The sequence below is a fragment of the Quercus robur genome, chromosome 8 (genome assembly GCF_932294415.1).
Source record: "Quercus robur chromosome 8, dhQueRobu3.1, whole genome shotgun sequence".
NCBI lineage: Eukaryota > Viridiplantae > Streptophyta > Magnoliopsida > Fagales > Fagaceae > Quercus > Quercus robur.
The window spans coordinates 1,210,916-1,233,517 of NC_065541.1; the positions used below are offsets into that span (position 1 = coordinate 1,210,916).

Here is a 22,602-nt window from a genome sequence, read left to right on the forward strand (position 1 = left end):
AGGCGGCGGCGGCGGCCAAGAGAGGAGGAAAGGCAGCTGCAACTTCGTCAAAATCGGCAGCGGTGGCGGCGGCGGCGTCGGATTCGCAGAACGGAGCGGATTTGATTTTTGATTTCTGATCTCTCTCTTTAGCTTGATTTGTTGGGTTGTGGGTTCACAGTTGTATGATGATGGTGACTAATTAGCTTGATTTGTTGGGTTTGCCATGGTGGTGAACGGCTAAGATTGTGGTGGTGCCGTGGTGGCAGTTGGTGAGCTTGTGGTGGCTGTTGAAATCAGAAGCGTGAAGGCTAATTAGTTTGATTTCTGATCTCACTCTTTCTTATTGTGTTTGGTTATTGGTTGATTTGGGTTTCGGTTTGTCCGATGGGTGGGTTTCGGTTTGTGTCGTTTGTGGTGGCTTGGGTTTCGGTTTATGCAGTAGGTGCGTTTCGGTTTGTGCCGTGTGTGGTGGCTTGCGTTTCAGTTTGTGTGGCTTTTGTGGGTTTCAATTTGTGTCGTGTGTGGGTTTTGGTTTGTGTAGTGGGTGGGCTTCAGTTTTTCAGGGATGTGCTGTGGGTGGTGGCTCTGGCTAATTCGGCGGAGCTGTGGCCGTGGCTAGTTCGGTGAGGCTGTGACTGGGTTGGATAGGTGGTTGTGCCGTCGCTGATGATGATATATATTATTTTAATGGATAATAAATATTATTTTAATGTATAGAATTGGATTATAAAAGATCTGATAAATGAGGTGTTGTAAAATGATGTGGTAAAATAATAAAGTAGGTGTTTAATGTGATAAAATGGCATTTTTTTTGCCACATCTGCTGTGGATGCTCTAAAACATAAATAAATAACCAATGTGTGACTGAGAGAGAGAGATAAGTTTGTGAAAAACAGAAATTTTGGAAGAGAAAACACTATAATGATAGATAAACAAAGAGACATTGAATGCAACTCTAAGCTGGAGATTTGGGTGCTAAAATTTGGTTTGGATACTTGAAATTTTAATTGTATCAACTAAAAAGATAATGAATTATTCAATTTTAACAATTACTTGAAATTAGAAAGAATAAAACGAAAAGTTGAAATCAATTTAGGTAGCTAGATAGTCATGTACTTGTATCCAACAAATAGTAACATTTGTACTTTGGAACAAAAAATATTGCATTCAAGACAATTGAATAGTAATGGAATGCATCAACAGATTTGTCCATGAATTATATTTAATTCTTTTATATAAAAAAATAGAAAAATCAAATATCATAAACGATTAAATGATTATATATATATATATATAATGTGACTGCTAAGGTGACTCAACAAGAGCATAGCAACATTAAATGTTATGTCTCAACTTTTAAATACATATAGAATATTGATAAAGATGTGAAGACTTTGTAGATTGCAATCGAAGAACATTAATTGCGGATCCGGAGCTAGAGTTGAGAATGGACTAGCGATGGCTTTCTTTGTGCAGATCACATTAAAATATGTGAAGCTGTTCTACATTGATATTGGATGCTTTATTAGATGTAAGGGAGATCGTAGTGTCAGTCTTAACTCTTACCTCATTCCAAGAGGAGTTTTTTCCTCATTTCTTTGTAGAAATGTGAATTTTCACTTTTCATGCTCTTTTGGAATTTAGCACCGTTTATATGTGAAGCAATTATGAAGATGTTATAAATTTGTACATAGATTTGTGGCTAAAATCCACAACAACTAGGTGTTTAGGCATGCCAACTTCCAAAGTACTATTGCATGTGGTTGTGCATTGCTCAGGGGAACAAGCTGAGAATTGCAGTCTGAAGGCATTACTGCTTAAAGTGAAATCATAGCAACCTGAAACTTTGGATTATATTTATGGTCATGAAAAGTAGAGGACATTATTTCTTTTCCCCATTCATTTAGAATTACAGTAATGCTTCTTCTTTAAAAAAAAAAAAAAAAAAATACAGTAATGCCTCAGCTCAGTTTGGCACTTATAAGTCCTTCAAGTGACCCAATAAAACCTACAACTGTCACAAGAAAGCAAACAAAGCTGAATGTCCTAAGTACAATCCATTTTCTAGTCCAAGCCCCTATTTTCTTTTGTACAAAGTACATTTCCACAGGGAAGTATACAGTCAGAGGCCAAAAATTCAAGGCCCCTAACAGTCCCAAGACTGAATTGAAGTACGGGAAGAGCATTGCAATTCCTGTGGTCGATATAACGTATGCAGTTCGGAAACATAGCCTGAGAAGATTCAACTGAAAACCAGGCAACAGTGGGAGTTTGAAGGTGTAGAAATTAATTACAAAGCCACTGTTTGGGAATTTCTTGGCAAACCATCCTTCAGCAAATGCAAATATTGGCTGACTAAAAATCTGAGAGATAAAATATGGGAAAAATAATGTAACTACAAAGCCAAGTTAGCAAAGAAGTAACTAAAATTCAGTACTGCCTACAATATGGAATCAAAGACAATGGGTTATCATATATATATATATATATATATAGATATTGGTGGCTAAAAACAATGGGTTATCAATGGTATTTATTTCTTTAAAAAGTGCGATTTTGACTAGGATAGAAGGTAAAGGAAAACATTTGTTTGAACAAAGAAGCATATCCTGATATATTTTCCTGAATAATTTTGAAAAGTTGGGATACATTACTTATGCATGTCAAGGAAAATGTCACATATGATAGGATTTCAGTCTTGTTCAAGAAACCTCTCTTTAAAAAAAAAAAAAAATAGATTTTAATTTTTTTTTTTTTTTTAAAATTGCTGCATAGGCCATGATACCTTTTGCCAGTCCAGGAAAATGCTTGTTGCTTAAAAAGCTTTCTTTTAAAAAAAATATTTGTTGCATAAGCCAACATTACCTTTTGCCAGTAAAAGTGTCTAGAACATTTGGGCATAAACAAAATATTTACAAGGTCAATGAGAAAGTAAGTTATGGCTTTACTATTTTTAAATTCTATATTAATTGGTAGTACCTGATATCCTCCTACCAAATGAAGAACAATGCAAGCATTGGCAAAATCAATGAGCCAATAAGGTTCATAGAAACCAAATCCTGTCAATAGATTTCCTGGTGTATCATTTCCAAAGGCTGCATATCCAAAGCATCCACAGCAGAGATAGAAAAAGGTTGTGACAAAGATGGCAACCTTTGAGGCCCTCTTCATGGTCTTGTTTTCTGGAGGAGGAGACTTCAAAGTGTCCTGCATATAACAAATTTCGGAATTCATTTCAGATACTAAAATTATTTGAGTAATTACTAAAGATATAATTAAATTTTCTTATGCTTTTGCTTATTATTTGGTTTATTAAGAGACAGTAATCCATACCTGGATCTCAAGAACAATAATTGAGTATGGATAGGCAAAAGCAATGTCCCCAAGTGCTTGGAAGACTAACCATAATTTATTAGCAAGACTAGAAGCTGGGACTCCTGTAATGCTCCCCATAATCTTCCCATTTTCTACAATTAAAAAGACATGAATGTTAATATATATATATATATATATATGTGTGTGTGTGTGTGTGTGTGTGTGTCAAAGCAGCCAGCTTTTGTACTAGATAAACCAAACATTTCTATTACTCTCCCTTTACATGCTACATTCTGAAATTTTTTCCCTGATGAAACCAGATAGTTGCATTAAGCTCATTTGAGCAGAAGTTATTCTTTTGGCAAGTTTGGAGTGACAAGAAAATATAAAATTCAAAGTTCTGATTTTTATCTTTTTCGTAGGTTATCTCAGCAACCTGATGGTGATGGAGTACTACAGAATTTTAGCGAATGAAACTACTTTTCTTTCTGCTGTACATAGCTTTTAATTGATCAAAGGGTTTGTGTTTTTATTGTAAAGTTGGAGGCCTGTAATTGAAAAAAAGAAGGCAAATACACATCCATACCTATGACTTTTGCAACGCCAAGTGAGAATCCTATAAAAGAGTATGTAAAGGACATCAGTGCAGCAACAACTGAAAGCCATTCCATGTTATGGAAATCTGGAATCTGTGACACAACGATCTGAACGAGTCCAAAGAGCAGCATATAAAAAGTATCCCCATAATCACATGCAGCTTGGTGACCTTCTTTGTGATAACAGTTTGATCTTTGAATTGCCCTGCATTAATATATCAAAGAAAGAAAATTATAAGAATTAGGAACAAAATATTTAGCAAACTTGAAATAAAGTAGAATGGGAGAGAGAATAAAAAGAGTGGATTATATATATAGACTAGGAAAAAGACAATCATTATAAAATGAACATTCAAAGGAGCATTATTTGAAATTTATTACTAAAAATAAAATAAAATAAAAAACCACAAGAAGAAAAAGATAACTAGAGAGAAACGTGCAGAGACAATTTCCTAATTCAAAAAATTATATTATTCACTATTCACAGTGGAAGTACCTCATACTGGAAGCGGTAGTAAATACATAAGCAATACAGGTCCCATACAAGCTCAAATATTGAAGCAAACCACAAAACCACGTGTGTTTTCTTCCTGAACTTCCACTAAATCAAGTCAGGGTGCATATAAAAGATAACAATCTTTGTAAAGCATGTCCTAAGTCAAAGATTATATAGAACCTTAAAAGGAAGAAGAAGGAAAAAGGAGTTGGTGCTTTTACTACCAAGATTCACTCTAACAGCATCCATGTAACAGTAGTTTCGTGTCCCGGTTACGGAGTCAGGACACCTGTAACAATCGGAAATGAGGTATACAGAAACATAGGTGACGATTGCAAAACAAAGCAAGGTAACTGGCCCTGCTATCCATCCTAACTGTGAAGTACTCCATGCCAGAGACAATACTCCAGAGCCAATAACAGCAGTAATGATATGAGCTACGCAACTCCACAAGGTTCCTGATTGTGTAGGCCACAAAAGGCACTGAATTCAAGACTGAATTGAAAGTAAATTTAAAAGAACTAATGGATGGTCCTAGAAAGAAATCTTTACCAGTTCTTCTCGGATGTCCATCGTCATCATAGGAACCATTAGCTACTTCAAAAGAGTGTTGGACAGCCATGTTTATTCAACTCAAAAGAAGGCCAAGAAGTTTGATACCTGTATACCCAATATAAAGGGCCTAGGAGGCTAAGACACAGAACACTATGCCACAGACCAATATAAAAGTCTCCGGACACAAAACACTATGTCACACATACATCAATGCATAAACAAATACCATGCTTGTGACAGCTAAAATTTTATGTTGCTAATTATTCTCCCTCTAAAATAACTAGCTAGCCGTGGCCTCCATTATGTGATGGACAAATATAATGACCATGAGTGACTCTTAATGAAGGTTTCTATAACATAAGAATGTTCCATCAGTTCTATGAAGCTATGATCATCACTTCTTCACTCTTACAGAAGCTTTAAATAGGTCCTAAGTTAGCGCATGCATGTGTTCGCATGTATATATCAAATCATTGATCAGGTGATTTATATTACATGCGAATTTGTACATGGCCATATAAGCTTCATCATTTATTTAGTGTTCCAATAATTCTAGGAAGCTACTTGATGGATTTTTGTTTTTTTTTTTTTTCCCTACCAGATGGATTAGTAAAAGGAGAAACCTATTATGTACTTGACACTATTTTGATTGCTTCCCAATTTGACAATCGTTTGAATTTAGCAACAGGACCTAAAGCCATTCAAGCGTTTTTGAAGCCATCATCAGTGAGATTCTGCAAGGTTAGACTTACAACTTACAAAAGCCTAAACAATATGTAAGGTTACAACTTACAAGGCTTACAGCTTACAACTTACAAGGCTTTTGCAAGGATATTTCTCAGCATCATGAGGATATATTGTATCATTTAGAACATAAACAATATTGGAGAAATTGACTGTCATGTTCATCATGGAATTTTCACCTTCCCTCTTTATTACTTTCTCCCCACTTTATTTAGAATCAAATAGTAGCAATAAGTGGGTGAGCGGATATTCTTCTAATCTAACAAAGTAGAGTAATGCTCAGGACACAACTTTGTGCCACAACTCACCACGTGGCAAGTTGTGGCACAAAGTTGTGTCCTGAGCGTTACTCAACAAAGTAAGAGATTGAAATCAAGCATAATTTTTTTCCCTTTGCAATGGACAATACTCCAATAGCTAATGTCCAGAAAAAAACAGGTCGTATCCCTTTTCTCATAGAAAGTTTGATACACAGCCTCAGCCTCTTTAACTGATACTGATTCAAACATGAGACCATTTCTCAAAGGATGTTTCATCCTGTTTTTTTACTCTTGTTGCTATGTTTGTTTTCTCAATACAACTAAGATGACCTTTCACATCATTTGCAAGTTGAGAAACTTTGGACTTGCTTTCAAGAATCTCAAAATCTTACTAGAAAAAGGTGAAAGGAACAGGGGAGACCCACAGTCATGTGTCAGCTGCAGCCTTTTTATAGTCCTATCATCCTTTGCACAATACTACCGACGGGTAATGCTTCTGAGCTGAAAACTTTAACATGAGTCAGCTTTTTCACTTCAATTACCCAGAATGAACTGGGTGTCCAGTGTCCTAATACAACAAGAACCATGCATCCTTTGCATCTTCTGGTTTTACTAAGCCACAAAGAAAGTGCAAGTTGCGAAATTACCGAAACTAATAAGTTCAAGCAATATGACACCCCCTTGTACTTGCAGACATGGAACAGGTATCTGCTTGTTTACATATACACCACAAGTGCCTCTTATTATCTTATTTATTGACAACAAAAGCATCTAACTTTGGAGGCCATACCATTTTTACTTCCCACTGTAATAGCATCTCCACTGTAATACTGATTCCAAGTGTCCTATTATTACACATAAACATGCAGCAATTGATATCACAATAAAAGTGTTGTTATTGGTAAGACTATATATCAAAGTGATATTATATTATTCAGAATTTGACACATGAGTAAGTCGTGAAAAAGGTTATGTTGCTAGTGTCTCTTTATTGCAACCATATCATAATCTTTTTAAAAAAGCAATTCCCTCTTTCGCTAAGAGAAAGCATTTCTTACTTTAATCGTTGGTTTAGAAGTCGGTACCGATTTAAATACAAAGTGGTGATAGTTACACACTGTGTGTACGAGACACATAATACCACGATAGCTGAATTATTTTTTAAAAACACAATTTGAGTAATTTTTTACCATTACACAATTTTAACTGAAATAAGGTGTATATAACAAGATTTAGCCTTAAATAGAATGCTTTCATAAAAAATAAAAAATAAAAATGTACAAGCCTAGTTAAAATTTTCAATTTTCATTTGCTACTCAACCTTGTACTTTTCTTTGACATTATTGCTCTGCTGCCTTCTCACTCACACCAAGGGAGGTGAAAGCAAGTATGTTGACAAAAATTCCAAGGTCCCATGCACAAGATTCCATCCAAATGTAATTCTTAATTGACCCGACATTATTAATTTTGCTTTGGGAATACTAACCTCATCTTTTATGTTTTGTCTTTTTCATTTGAAAGGTCCAATTTTGTGGCTTGGCATTTGATTAGGCCAAATCCAGCTGGAAACTGACACTGCAAAGGCCCAATAAATTACAGTGTGGGACTAGAAACAAGAGTTTCCAGTTTCCATAGCCCAAGTCCCTAGAGCTATCTTTTTTTTTTTTATAGGCCCTATAGCTATCTTAATAAGCACTAAATATAAGGCTGTTCATATCAGATACTTTTTCCTATGTTTGTGGACTAACATATATCCTCATGTCAATGCGACAAAATAAAAGGGTGTCTTTATAGAGAGGAGTGAGTAGAAGAGTTACTATAATCACGTTCATATGTATGTGTATATATATGTCTTCTTGTCGTCAATCAAAAGGGTTGTTGCCCCTTTATCCCTTTGCTTAAATTTCATTATGAGGTCTTTTTTTTTTAGATAAAGGAAAATGTATATGTGGTTAAAATTTAAAAAATGCGGAGATATAATAAGAAAATACAATTTTTTTTTTAGAGATAATAAGAAAATACAATCTAGTTTTTGTGTTTTACATATATCATTTAGTTTTAGTGTTTTACAGGTTTATTACATCATCAATAACATAAATAGATATTAAAATAGGAATAATAATAATAAATTTAATACCAATGGCATGATAAAATTTAAGTCACCCATAAATAGCCAAAGTTTTAAAAACTCTATAGTAAAGTTAACGTGAGAACACTACAGTACTCTATATAATCCTCTGTAAGTATAATCATTTTCAAACTCTAAACTCTAGAAAATTCTCATTCTCAAAGGACAATGACAACAACAAACAACAGAGCTTAATCTCAAAATTTTGAGGTTGACTATGGATATTCAACAGATTAATTGGTAATATAGCATATGACAAACAAAACAAGCAAAAAAGAAAAATTGAGGAAGAAAAAAAAAACCTATATTTCAATGCAGAATAGAAAGAGAGTGGTTCATGAAGAATACTTGATGCTGCTAGCAGAGGTGATGATATAGGCAATTGCAGTCCCACATAAGCTCTCCTGCACAATCACTCCACACACCTTATGGCTCTTCTCTCCTATAATTATACATTATTGAGTCAATATGCTGACTAGTGGAGTCTATATATGTAGGTTTGGTGAAGTAAAAGAAAGTTATTCTTTCTTTTTTAGCAAATCAAAACTAAGGGCTCTGGTCAGAGTTTTTGCCACTTTAATATGGCTTCTTTTGGTCTTATTCTGTAATTAATAGGGTCTATTCATTAAAAAAATCATAATAACTTGTTAACGTAAACACCGTGCGGTGAGTCAATGTGCTGACTAGTGGAGTCTATATATGTAGGTTTGGTGAAGTAAAAGAAAGGGGAAATGTTAACAATGCGGTACTTGTTAACGTTTCTTTTTTTGTGTTTCACTTAAAAAAGAGAAAAAAGTTGTCAAAAAAATTACCAAAAGAGATAGAAAAAAATTTCCAAATACTGAAAAACTGGCAAAAGCTAAAAAAGTTACCAGAAAATTACCCAAAAGTGTGTTGTTAAAGGGCACCTTAACACGACTCAAACGAAAGTTATTCTTTCTTTCTTAGCAAACCAAAACTAACGGCTCTGGTCAGAGTTTTTGCTACTTTAATATTGCTAACACAACCCAAAAGAAAGTTATTATTTCTTTTTTAGCAAACCAAAACTAAGGGCTCTGGTCAGAGTTTTTGCCACTTTAATATTGCTTCTTTTGGTTTTATTCTGTAATTAATAGGGTCTATTCATTAAAAAAATCATAATAACTTGTTTTGTCCACGTGATGATTGTTATAATGTGATCAGGGCCGGCTCAAGGCCTAGGCAAGTTAGGCCTAGGCCTAAGGCCCCACTAAAAAAAAAATTTCTTGAAAAAAAGGACCCCATTTTTTATAGTTAAAAACCCAAATTTTTATAAAATTATATATATTTTTTAAAGGTTGTACATTTTTTTTATTAGTGATGTACAAATTTTACCAGTAGTTTACAAATTATCATATTATTAATCACAAAAAATGTAATATAAACATTCATTAATTAAATTGATGAAGTTCATCAATGAGATACAATATCACATTATATTTTGAACATTTTATAGTACTTTTAATTACCGCATTTTTCTTTTTCTTTTTCATTTCTATTAAGACTCTCAAAGTACGAGACAGCCTTAACTCAATTGAAACCCTAAAATATTTCAAAAATATATTGCAAATGTGTTAAATCATCAATTATAGATTAATCTCCCCTAATAATTTGAGACTTTGATTTTTGTAAACTAATATCCTACGAAACCATACACCAAATAATATATATATATATATATCCCTCTCTCTCTTAAAATTAAAATATAAAATTAAACATTAGATTACAACTTTATTTAACTATGCATAGTCTTATATCCAAAATAAAGTATCTTTTTCAATCGCAATATATTTTTATTTCTTTTTATTAATATTTATAATTCAACTATGATATTCAATTCTCTATATGAAATTAACATTAGTCTAATTGGTATTATTTATGTTTTTAATGTATCAAATTAACCTTAATTTAATTAGTATTAAATAATTTTTATTTAATTAATATTTACATATTAAAGGTCCCGCATAAATTTTTCGTCTTTAGGCCCCAAATTATGTTGGGCTGCCCCTGAATGTGATGCTAATAATTCCTAGCTTTTGACACTGATCAACGTTAGAAAATGTTAAGGTGAAATTCATTCAAATGTACTGTATATTTATTTCTGTCTTGAATGTTTATTCACCTTAAAACAAAACTGACAGATGAGACAGATCAAAGAGAAAACAGAAATGAAAGAGATCTATAAAATATTTTTCTAATCAGAGCCTTAACCTGCTCTCACCTAACTTAATCACACACTGAAAATTATAGATTAATAAATGCAATATAAATAGCGTAACAAACCGCAATTCTTGATTATTTTTTTGGCTAAGTGGTGGTCCACAGTTTAGAAATTTCAACTTGTAAGACAAATATAACTAGCTACGAGTCTAAGACAGTGCATTATTGATTGACTGTTGAGATGTGAATCATGTGACACAGATATAGGTTAGAAAAGTTGGATTGAAATCTCTCACCTAAATAATACTTGACAGCCTCCATAAAGGACCTATTTCTAGCTGGGCCACATTCAGGATCTGGGTATCTATAGCAATCACATAGAAGGTTTGTGGAAACAATGGTGATGCCTGCAAAGGCTATCATGAGCAATGGACCTGCAATCCACCCAAGCTGAGCCACACTCCATGCAAGAGACAAAACTCCTGCCCCAATCACTCCTGTTATTATATATGCTATTGAAGTCCACAAGGTTCCTTCACAAGAATAAATATTAATATTAGTCCAGAATGTAGTTACATGAAAGCTTAATTAAAGTATATTCTAATTTTTTTTTTATGAACAAAAAAGGGCCTCACTTGTGTGATCATTGACACAGTCCACTTGAACCCATAGAACTCATGGCGTGGGTGTGTCAGGGCTATCCACGTCATGGCACAACATTTTTGCGAAGTGCACGACTCGAACTAGGCAACTCCTGAACCCGCAAGTGTGACCTAATCCGGGACTCCTACCAACACACCACACCCCCAGGGGCAAAGTATATTCTAATTGATTCTCAAAACTAAATTAAAATAAATAAAATAAAAAAAAATAAAAAAAAAAAAGTATATTCCAAGTGTAATTGAAAAAAGTTCACCTAGTGGGGAGGATGAGGCATGAAATTGAAAGTTGAAACCTAACTTTTGAAATTTATATATTATGGATATTAGAGTGCCAAGAAATTCATGCTCGGTTCAATTCAATATAAGATTCCAATTTCAATCACATGCTTTGTATAAATAATTGTACTATATTAAAAAGGAGCTGTCAAGAGTCAGGACTCAAGAGTGGAAGGTATCAAAATTAAATTTGGGACCATTTTTGGTGTTTTGAGTATCTCTTCACAAATATTGACCTCCAATATTCCTACCTACCAAAATTTTGTACAGTGTATATTGCTGAATGACAGTTAGGAGAGAATTATAATAGGCAATAGGATTTACAAACGAAGTATAGCTGAAAGTACAAATACAGAAAAAAATATCCAGCATCCACTTGAATTGATATTTTCTCCAGCAATTGAAGATAGAGATATGCCTTCAACTTTTGGAGATGGAATACATATCTTGTGCATCCATTACATGCAGGACATGGTCTATTTATGTGCAAGTCACCACTTACTATGAGACATGCATAACTATTTCTCCTCCATAATAAGGATAACTTCTCAATTGAAAAATGGTCCTCTGCTACTAATAGCAGAAGATTTGGTCATATGGCACTGCACTCAAAGATATGATTTCAAGTTTTCAACTTCCATCATTGCCCATATTAGACTTAGCTACACAATAATTATATACCAAAAGAGAAAAAGGAGAAAAAAAGACATCCAAAGAAAATGAAAGCTCTTAGGATATATATGATCAAGGAAACATAAAGCCAAAACCAAATGTGTGGAAAGTAAAGACGATATTCCTTATCTTGTAAAACTCTCTACCAAAAAGATAAGAAGTGAAACCATATTATATGCAATTTGCAAGTCCAATTACCTGTTCTTTTGAGAGGCTCCTCAATTTCATCAGGTTGAGAAGAGCTTGTTAGTAAAGGTGATTGCTGATCTTCTTCCTCACTACCCATATCTCTCCCTCGAAAATTTATCAAGTTCTATTTGTCTTATACTTTTCCAATATCACAAGGCATACACCAGTCTTGAAAAAGGTGGGATCATTTAGTGCTACAGCTTTCATACAATTAGTTGAAAAACAACAGGATCCATCAAATCCCAGAAAGGATTGAAAGTTACACGTCTTGGCCCCTTGGATAGCTTCACTTCTTTTGATTTATCAAGCACATATTTCTTGGATCTGCCACTCCTAACTATAGAAAGTACAAAGAAACGATTAAAGAAACAAAGACATGAAAGTCTTATATGCTTTGCTTATACACATTTAGTTTTGAAAGTTTGGTGGAAATTAAATGAAAGCTACCTGCGCACGTACTATTGGGAATATTGAATGCCAAAGGTTGGACTTCATCACATGGGATTGAAATCTTTTTTTTTTTGTTTTGAGAATCGATTTATATCAATTTTGAAATAGTTCTTTTCTAACACCTTTTTAAATGACTTTCTTCCAAATTACTGTCAATTTCTAATCAAACGTACGTTTTTATTTTTTTTACAATCTGTTTTCTTTTTTAGTGAAAAGGGCTTTTAAATCATTGTCAATGTTTAATCAACTGTGTTCGTGATAATACACTAAAATATAATTAAAATTAAAAAGATAATTAAAATTAGAATAAAATTGTAATGAAATAAATTATAGGTAGGGAAAAAAATTAGAATGAATTAAACTAGTTAGACTGAAGTATGAAAATCTCACTTTCTTCAAGGAAATTCAAACTCTCTGCAGTTGGCAATTCCACAAATCAATTCAGCAAAATTTCTATTTGACTTGTCCCTCTAGGACACAATAGCCTGACTATGTGGCTAGTTGAACCCTAAAAAAACGAGTTGGTTTTCCCTACACCTATCTGATCACATTAGATTGAGTGTCTTCAAATCACTCATGAATTATGATAAACTCAAAGCTACGCTCAACCCCTCCAAAATCACTCTGTCATGTACCCAACATTCATGTCCTAGACTCTCGGGGTCAACATGAATTCCAAAGGCATGCACAAGACCAGGGTATGTTACCAAACCGTATTTCCCTTCACCCTAATTGTAATTGTTAAGTTGTATTTTTCCGTGTATTTGTGTTGGATTTATTCCATGCCAAATTTGCATATGATTCTTAATATTTTGATGTATTTTCTAGGGGATTACATGTAGTTTAGTTAGTGTACTTGAGCCCAGTCAAAGCTTAATATTTTGTTCATTGCAAAACATGGACTGTGAAATCGGTTAATTACGTATATTGGACTTTAATTGTCAGTAAGGATTTGTTGTGAATAAGCTGTAATATATACTATTGGGATCTAAATATTTGCTAGGTGTTAGTAGCATTATCTCACAGTAACCTTTGGCCACCAACCATGCTTTGTATCGCTCCACAAAACCATCAGGGTTGTACTTGAATTTTTAAACCCATTTGCAACCAATGAGTTTCTTGTCCGGTGGAGGGTTTGTGAGAGTCCAAGTGCGATGCTCAAGGGCATAATTCAATGTGATTTTGTAAATTTATTTGCATTTATCTAGGCTGATGCACGGGGGGTGATATTAATGGTTTTGATTTTGTGAACTTTGTGGAAAACAAAATGGTTTTTTTCAATTTTGAAAATTTTGAATTAACAAAATATACTAGAAATCTTAATGCAACTCAATGTAATCACAATTGATTTGTGGTTAAAAGCCCACTTCCAAAGTAGTATTGTGGTTGTGGATTGCTCAGGGAAGAAACTGAGAATTGCAGTTTTATCTGTAATCATAGCATCCTGAAAGCTTGGATTGTAATTAAGATCATGAAAAGAATAAGATAATATTTATTTTCCCTATTCGTTATAGAATTACAGTAATTACTCAGCTGAGTTTGGCGCTTATAATAGCTTCAAGTGATCCAATAAAACCGACAACTGTCACAAGAAAGCAGACAAAGCTAAATGTCTGAAGTGCAATCCATTTTTTTGTCCAAGCTCCTACTTTCTTTTGTACAAAGTACATCTCCACAGGGAAATATACAGTCAAAGGCCAAAAGTTCAAGGCCCCTAACAGTCCCAAGACTGAATTGAAGTAAGGGAAGAGCATTGCAATTCCAGTGGATGATACAACGTATGCAGTTCGGAAACATAGTCTGAGAAGATTCCACTGAAAACCCGGCAACAATGGGAGTTTGATGGTATAGAAGTTATTTACAAAGCCACTGTTTGGGAATTTCTTGGTAAACCATCTTTCACAAAATGCAAATACTGGCTGACTATAAATCTGAGAGAGAAAATATGTGAAAGAATGTAACTACAAGCAAGCCAAGGATGCAGAGAGGTAATTAACATTCGGCACTGCCAACAGTATAGAATCAAAGACAATGAGTTATTACAAGTACTACAAAAAAGGATTTGACTAGGAAATAGGGAAAAGAAAAAAATATGTTTGAAATCAAAGCATATCTTGATATATTTTGCAATATAATTTTGAAAAGTTGGGTTACTTATGCATGACAGAAAAATGTTACGTAGGATTTGAGTCCTGTTCAAGAAACTTTTCTTTTTAAGCAATGCTTCTTGCCTAAGCCACTAGACTTTTTGCCAGTGAATGTGCCACGAACATTTGGGCATAAACAAAAATTTTGAGAAGGTCAACGAAAAAGTAAGTTATAGCTTTATTATTTTGAAATTGTATATTGATTGTTAGTACCTGATATCCTCCTACCAAATGAAGAACAACGCAGGCATTAGCAAAATCAATGAGCCAATAAGGTTCATAGAAACCAAATCCTGTCAATATGTTTCCTGGTGTATCATTTCCAAAGGCTGCATATCCAAAGCATCCACAGCAGAGGTAGAAACAGGTTGTGACAAAAATGGCAACCATTGAGGCCCTCTTCATGGTCTGGTTTTCTGGGGGAGGGGACTTCAAAGTATCCTTCATTTAACAAATTTCACAAAACATTTAAGATACTGAACTTATATGAGCAATTATTTATTTCTTTATTACTAAATTTATATTGTTAAGTTCAAACTTAAATTTTCATATGCTTTTGTTTATAATTTGGTTTATTATGAGATAGAACTCCATACCTGGATCTCAAGAACAATAATTGAGTACGGATAGGCAAAAGCAATGTCCCCAAATGCTTCGAAGACTAACCAAAGTTTATTGGCAAGATTAGAAGCCGGGACTCCTGTAATGCTTCCCATAATCTTCCCATTTTCTGCAAATACAACTCATGAATGTTGATATATAAATGACAAAGCAGCCAACTTTCCTATTAGGTCAACCAAACATCTCTAGTACCCTCCATTTAGCTGCCGTATTCTGGAAATTTTTTCTTGATGATACCAGATAGTTGCTTTAGCCTCATTTGAGTGAAAGCTCTTGTTTTTGCAAGTTTGGAGTGATAAGAAAATATAAAACTCAAAGTTCTAAAATTAATTCTTTTCATAGGTTATCTCAGCAACCTGAAGAATTACTACAACATCTTAGAGAGTGAAACAACTTTTCATACTACTGTATACATCTTTATGAGATCACAGGGTGTGTTTTTGATGTAAAATTGGAGGCCTGTGACTGACAAAAAGAAGGCAAACACTGCCATACCTATTACTTTTGCAAAGCCAAGTGCTATTCCAATAAAAGAGTAGGTAAAGGACATCATTGCAGCAACAACCGAAAGCCATTCCATTTTATGGAAATCTGGAATCTGTGACATAACAATCTGAACAAGTCCAAAGAGCAGCATATAAAAAGTATCACCATATGCACATGGAGCTTGGTGCCCTTCTTTGTGATAGCAGTTTGATTTCTGAATTGCCCTGCATGAATATGCCAAAGAAAGGAAAATATGTGAATTATGAACATATCAAAGAAAGGAAAAATATAAGAAGTAGGAAGATTAAACTTAGCCAACTTGAACTCAATAAGAAACGGCAAAAGAAAATAAAAAGAGCGGATCATAAACATAGCTGATGAAGATGACACTCACACTAGAATGAACGTTCAAAGGGTTAAAGAGGAGAACATGAAGAAGATAAAAAGAGAGAGATGTGCATAGACAATTTCGCAATACACAAATTTTTATTATACTCTATTTCTACTGGTTGCTGTAGTAATTACGTAAGCAATCAGACTCAGTCCCATACAAGCTCAAATATTGAAGCAAACCACAAAACCATGGTTGTGTTCTTCCAGAACTTTCACTATACCAAATCAGGGGGCATATAAAACATAAATATCTTTGTAAAGTATATCCTAAGTCGAATATCACATAGAACCTTTAAAACCAAGAAGAAGAAGAAGAAGAAGGAAAAGAAGTTGGTGCTTTTACTACCAAGATTCACTCTAATAGCATCTGTGTAAAAGTAGTTTTGTCTTCAAGTTATGGAGTCAGGACACCTGTAACAACCGGAAACGGGGAATGCAGAAACATAGGTGACAATAGCAAAACAAATCAAGGAAACTGGCCCTGCTATCATTCCTAACAGTGCATTACTCCATGCCAGAGACAGAACTCCAGAGCCAATAACAGCAGTAATGATATGAGCTGTGCAACTCCACAAGGATCCTGATTGAGTTGCCCACACAAGGCACTGAATTCAAGATTAAATTTGGAAGTAAATTTTGAAGAACCAGTGGTTAATCCTAGAAAAAATCTTTACCAGTATTTCTCAGACGCCCATCATCATCACAGGAACCTCTGGCTACTTCAAAAGAGTGTTGGATAGCCATGTTTATCCAACTCAAAAGAGGGCCATGAAGTTTGATACCTGTATACCCAATATAAAAGGCCTAAGACACAGAACACTATGCCACACACCATTATGAAGGTCCCGGATACAAAACACTATGTCACACATACATAAATGCAAATAAATATACCATGCTTGTGACAGCTAACATTTGATGTTTCTTTTTTCCTCCATCTAAACTAACTAGCTTGCTGTGGCCTTCATCATGTGATGGCAAATATGACCATGATTAACATAAGAATGTTCCATCAGTTCTACAAAGCTCTAAATTGGTCCCAAGTGAGTGCATGCATGTGTGCACGTTTATGTATCATTGATCAGGTGATTAAGATTACATTAAATTTTGATCGTGGCAGTATAAGCTTCATCATTTTTGTAGTGTTCCAATAATTCCAGTAGCTGTAAAAGACAACACAAGAGTTGCCAGCTACTTGATGGGCTACTAAAGGAGAAACCTATCATGTACTTGACACCATGGTGATTGCTCCCCAATTCGACAATCATTTGAAGGCTGCAGTAGGACCTAAAGCCATTCAAGCGTTTTTGAAGCCATGATCAGTGAGATTCTGCAAGGTTAGACTTAAAACTTACAAGGCTTTTGCATGGATAGCTTCTCAGCATCATGAAGATATACAGTCTCATTTAGAACCTAAACTATGATGGAGAAAAAAAGGCAGTTTGATACACAGCCTCTTTAGCTGATTCTGATTCCAACATGATACCATTTCTAAAGGGATGTTTCATCCCTTTTTTTGACTCTTATTGCTGTGTTTGTTTCTTCAATATACCTAACGTGACCTTTCACATCATTTGCAGCTTGAGAAACTTTAGACTTGATTTCAAGAATCTCAAAATCTAACTAGTAAAGGACAAGGAGTGGACCCATAATCATGTGTCATCTGGCTGCACTGTTTATTTAGTCCTATCACCCTTTGCACAATATTACCAAATATATATTGGCATAAAATAGTGAAAGTAAATGAGTGTAAGAGAAAATTTTTCCTTTTCCCTATTATTAACCTTATCCCTTAGGTTTTTTCCTTTTCATTTGAAGGTCAAATTTTGTGGCTAGCCAGGCTTGGCATTTGATTGGACCAGAGCCAGCTGGAGACTGGCACTGCAAAGCCCATTTAGACTAGAAACAAAAGTTTCCAGTTTCCATGGCCCAAGACCCTGGACCTATCGTGTCTTGTTATACTGATTATCTTGTACCCCCATCTATGGAGTGACCTCTTACAAGTCTGTGACTCCTGCCTAGAAGCTTGTTTGGCACCCACTCCATGAAGCTGACATAGGAGATGGTTTCTCATTAGTAGGATGGTAGTCTGAAGTGTAGACTAACACACATATCTTCATGTCAATACAATAAAATAAAAGATTTTCTTTGAAGAGATGTAGACAGAGGAGTTAATCCAAAGGACTATTAATATTTAAGAATGTTACTGATTTAGCTAGCATGTGACCAAAAAAGAAAAACTAACATTTTAATAAAGAGTATGAAGTAGTGAAAATGGTTCATGAGGAGTACCTCATGCTGGTAGCAGCCGTAATGACATAGGCAGCTGCACCCCCCCATAAGCCCTCCAGCACAAGCACTCCACTCACCTTCTGGCTCTTCTCTCCTGCATTTCCATGTACATTATAAGGTCAATGTTTATTATTAGATGTATTGGCACCCCCAATAATAAGGGTTTTCACTTGTGCAGACTAGTGAAATATCTGCAGGTCTGGTGGACTACTTAGTTCTTTCTTTTTTAGTAGACAACAGTAAAGACTCTGCTCAAAGCTTTGGTCACTTTACATTACTATTAAATAGGTCATGTGATTAAAAATAACATAGAAAGTTATTCAATTGCAACTGGATTAAAGGAAATTTTGTCCTTAAGATGATTATTAACATGAATGTCATCCTAATGAACAATTTATGAACTTTTGTTTTTTGTCATGTATTACTGATTAACTTAAAAACAAAGCTAAAAGGGATTTAGAATTTATTTTTTTATTATTTTTACTAATCAAAGCCCAAACCTACTATTAGCTAGCTTAATCACACACTAAAACTTATAGATTAATATAAATGGAGCGTAACACACACACACAATTCTTGATTTCTTTCTGGGTAAATGGGTCCATATTTTAGAAATTTCAACTTGCAAGACAAATATCACTTAGCTAAGACAATACATCGTTGATTGATGGCTGAGAATAGACGTGACAAAGATAAGAAAATTGGGATTAAATCTCTCACCTAAATACACCTTGACAGCTTCCATATAGGACCGAATTCTAGCAGGGCCACATTCAGGATCTGGGTGTCTATAGCAATCACATAGAAGGTTTGTAGAAATAATTGTGATGCCTGCAAATACTATCATGAGTAATGGACCTGCGATCCACCCTAGTTGAGCCACAGTCCATGCAAGAGACAAAACTCCTGCCCCAATCACTCCTGTTATTATATATGCTATTGAAGTCCATATGGTCCCTTCACAAAAATAAAGAGGAATATTAGCCCAAAAGGTTGTAACATATAAACTTTTTTTTTTTTTGGTTGATAATTTGATAGTTTGGGAAGGGTTAATTTGAAGCCTAAAGATCTCTGTGAAAAACACCAGATGCTGGTTCATATATAAGACGCTTAGCTACATGACGACTTAATTAAAGTATATTCATTCAGCAAAAAAAAAATATATATATATATATATATATATATATACTAAATGTACTTGTAAAAAGCTCAACTAGTGGGAAGAATTAGTGGATAGAATAAGGCTGTGGTATGAGGCTGAAGGATGAAACTTAAATTTTGAAAATTAAAACGGATATTAGAAGGCCAAGATAATGATGCTTGGTTCAATTATATATAAGATTCCAATTTTAATAATGCTTTGTATAAATAATTTTATTGTATTGAAAGGGAGTTGTCAAGAGTGGAAGGTATTTTAGTTAGAGTTGGGACCATCTTTGGTGTTTGTACTCTCTTGCAAATTGCAACCTCCAATATTCCTTCCTGCCAAAATACTGCCACATACTAAAAGTGAAAATATCTAACTTTGTGCAGTGCATATTGCTGAATCACATTTTAGAGCATAGTAATATGCAATAGGGTTAACAGTCCCAAGTGTACGCTTGCTGATTGTTTGTTTACTGAAAGTATTATAGAAAATAACAGAGAAAAGTTTTTTGTATGGGGTCTGCCAAAATAAGCTCAAAAAACACAAAAACTGACTTTTTTTGCACTTCCCATATGCAATCTAAGTGAAAATATCTAGCACCCACTTGAATTGTTATTTTCTCTGACAACTGAAGATAAAAATATGCAGCAGTTGCATGCAAGATATGGCCAATTTATGTGAAAGTCACTACTTACTATGAGAGATTATATGCATCCAATGAATGCATAAGATAATTTCTCTATTGGGAAATGGTTCTCTGTTCCCAAAAGGCAGAGGATTTGGTCATACGGCATTACTGCAGTCACCCATTATGTTTTCACCAAAGTCATTATTAGGCTCTACCTCTCCGGCAGTAGAGATATAGATATTGTTTCAAATTTTCAATTTTCATCCTTAGCCATATTGGACTTAGCTACTCAATAAATTATATACCAAAAGAGAAAAAGGAGAAAGGAGACAAAAAGGAAATGAAAGCTCTTAAAATAGTTTTCTTTTTTTTTTTAGAAAACTCTTAAAAAATAGACATGATGAAGGAAACATATAGCCAAAAAAATGAGGTAAGTAAAAGAGCTTTCCTTGTCTTGTGACATTATCTCTATTGAAAAGATAAGAAGAAAAGACTAGTATATGTGCTATAACTGCAAAATTTAAAATTTTAATTTCAAGTCTAATTACCTGTTCTTTTGAGAGGCTCCTCAGGTTCATCAGGTTGAGAAGCGCTTCCTAGTAAAGGTGATTCCTGATCTTCTTCCTCACCACCCATGTCTCTCCCTTGAAAATTGTCAAGTTCTATTGCTTTACACTTTCCCAATATCACAAAGGGACAGACCAGTCAAGAGTTCTTAACATATGTCATGAAAAAACCTGGAAACACTTGGTGCAATAGCTTTAAAGTCATATTTAGCAACAAAAAAAATAGCTTTAAAGTCATATCATTACTAAAAAAACAATTGATGCATCAAATCCTAGAAAGGATTGAAAGTAACATGTCTTGGCCTTATTGCTCTTCTTCTTGATTGACCAAGAAAATACTCCTAACTTTGGCAAGTTTTTCAATTGCTACCTTCTCTATTGACTAAAGGAATAAGAAATTGGTCAAAGATCTTGTAGTTGAATTAACACCTCTCCATGTACAAAATACTTGAATTAACACCTCTCCATGTACAAAATACTTGAGGGTCTAAGAAAAAAAAATTAACTACAGAATTAGCAATATGTTGTAATTATCTTTTTAAAAAAAACAACAAAGAAATGAAAGTCTTATTCTTTGCTTATATGCATTTAGTTTTGAAATTTTGGTGGAAGTTTAGTGAAAGCTTAGCTACCACAGTTTGAATCTATATATATCTAAAAGTTTAAGCGTAAAATTTAATGTTACTACTCTTTTATTGTGCCACATCATCCACCTATTTTCAGCTCTTACTCTCTCATTTTTAACTCTTCTTCTCTTTATTAATTTCTCACTTTCTCCAACATTTCCTTCTATCTTTTACCTTTTGATCTTCCTACTCCTCTCTACCTTACCATTACTCTTTCTCTATCCATTCATCTTCCTCTTATTTTGACTCTTCTTATCCCATCTTCTTTACTATAAATAAACTATTATCTCTCATTCAATCCATATTATGAATTTTTTTTTTTTGAACTCTTCTCCTATAAAAAAAATGTGATATTACTGTGTGTGTGTGTATTCTTTTGGTGGATTTTTAATTCAATCTTGCATCTCTACTTAAGTTGATCTAATTTGGTTGTGCTTTTAAGCTGTTTTTTTTTTTTTTTCTTTGGCTATTAGATGTGGTCCTATTTTATTATAAATATATTATATATTAATATTATGTTATTCTATTACATAGTATGGTTTTGATAATTTGGTATTTACAACTATATCTTTTATTTTGAATATTCTTCTTATTATTTTTTATTCTATATTTGTTATTCTCTCCCCAAAAAATGTGATATACTCTCTCTCTCTCTCTCTCTCTCTCTCTCTATATATATATATATATATATATATAATTCTTTCTTGCAAATCTTGATACGTGTTAGTGCTGTATTTTTTGAGTTCGCATCAAGTCTTTTCACTCCCTCTTATAGTTTTGGTTTGATATTTATTTGAGTTAATCCTTAGTTAGTTTGGAAGTAAGAATTTGAGTTTATATCAAAACACAATCTACATGACTATATTAATTTTTATGTGCCTATCATTTATTTGAATAATATCAATCATAATTATGTGATAATTTTTTATTATTGTGATAATCTCTTTGAGAGAATGAAAATTTTAAATAATATATTTGAAACTTAAAAATTTTAGTTGTACTAAAAGAAATTAAGAAAAATATAATTCATAATAATCATATATGGATCACTTCAACCAAAAGGATAATATCAAACAAAAATACCAAAAATGATAAATTTATATATTTGTAAAAAAAAAAAAAAAAAAAAAAAAAAGATAAAAATTATTTTTAGAAATTGTTTAATATTTCGAAAGAACAAATTATATACAATT

At 33.6% G+C, this 22,602-nt stretch overlaps 1 protein-coding gene across 11 annotated transcripts; it reads right to left on the reverse strand.

Moving 5' to 3' along the window:
- Positions 1–1,805: 1,805 nt before the first annotated feature.
- Positions 1,806–20,974, reverse strand: LOC126694120 (probable amino acid permease 7). 11 transcript variants are annotated; one of them, XM_050390192.1, is made up of 9 exons: positions 8,425–8,518; positions 6,739–6,793; positions 4,942–5,049; positions 4,614–4,847; positions 4,390–4,483; positions 3,884–4,098; positions 3,316–3,449; positions 2,962–3,189; positions 1,806–2,345 (listed from the first exon to the last, which is right to left on the reverse strand). In XM_050390192.1, the coding sequence occupies exons 3-9, from the start codon at positions 5,009–5,011 to the stop codon at positions 1,944–1,946; spliced, it is 1,377 nt and encodes a 458-aa protein (XP_050246149.1). In that variant the 5' UTR covers positions 5,012–5,049; positions 6,739–6,793; positions 8,425–8,518; the 3' UTR covers positions 1,806–1,943. The 11 variants fall into 11 exon arrangements, with proteins under 11 accessions (XP_050246149.1, XP_050246140.1, XP_050246144.1 ...); XM_050390183.1 differs by lacking the exons at positions 4,390–4,483; positions 4,614–4,847; positions 4,942–5,049; positions 6,739–6,793 and adding exons at positions 10,551–10,787; positions 12,063–12,390; positions 12,501–12,593; XM_050390187.1 differs by lacking the exon at positions 6,739–6,793.
- Positions 20,975–22,602: the final 1,628 nt, after the last annotated feature.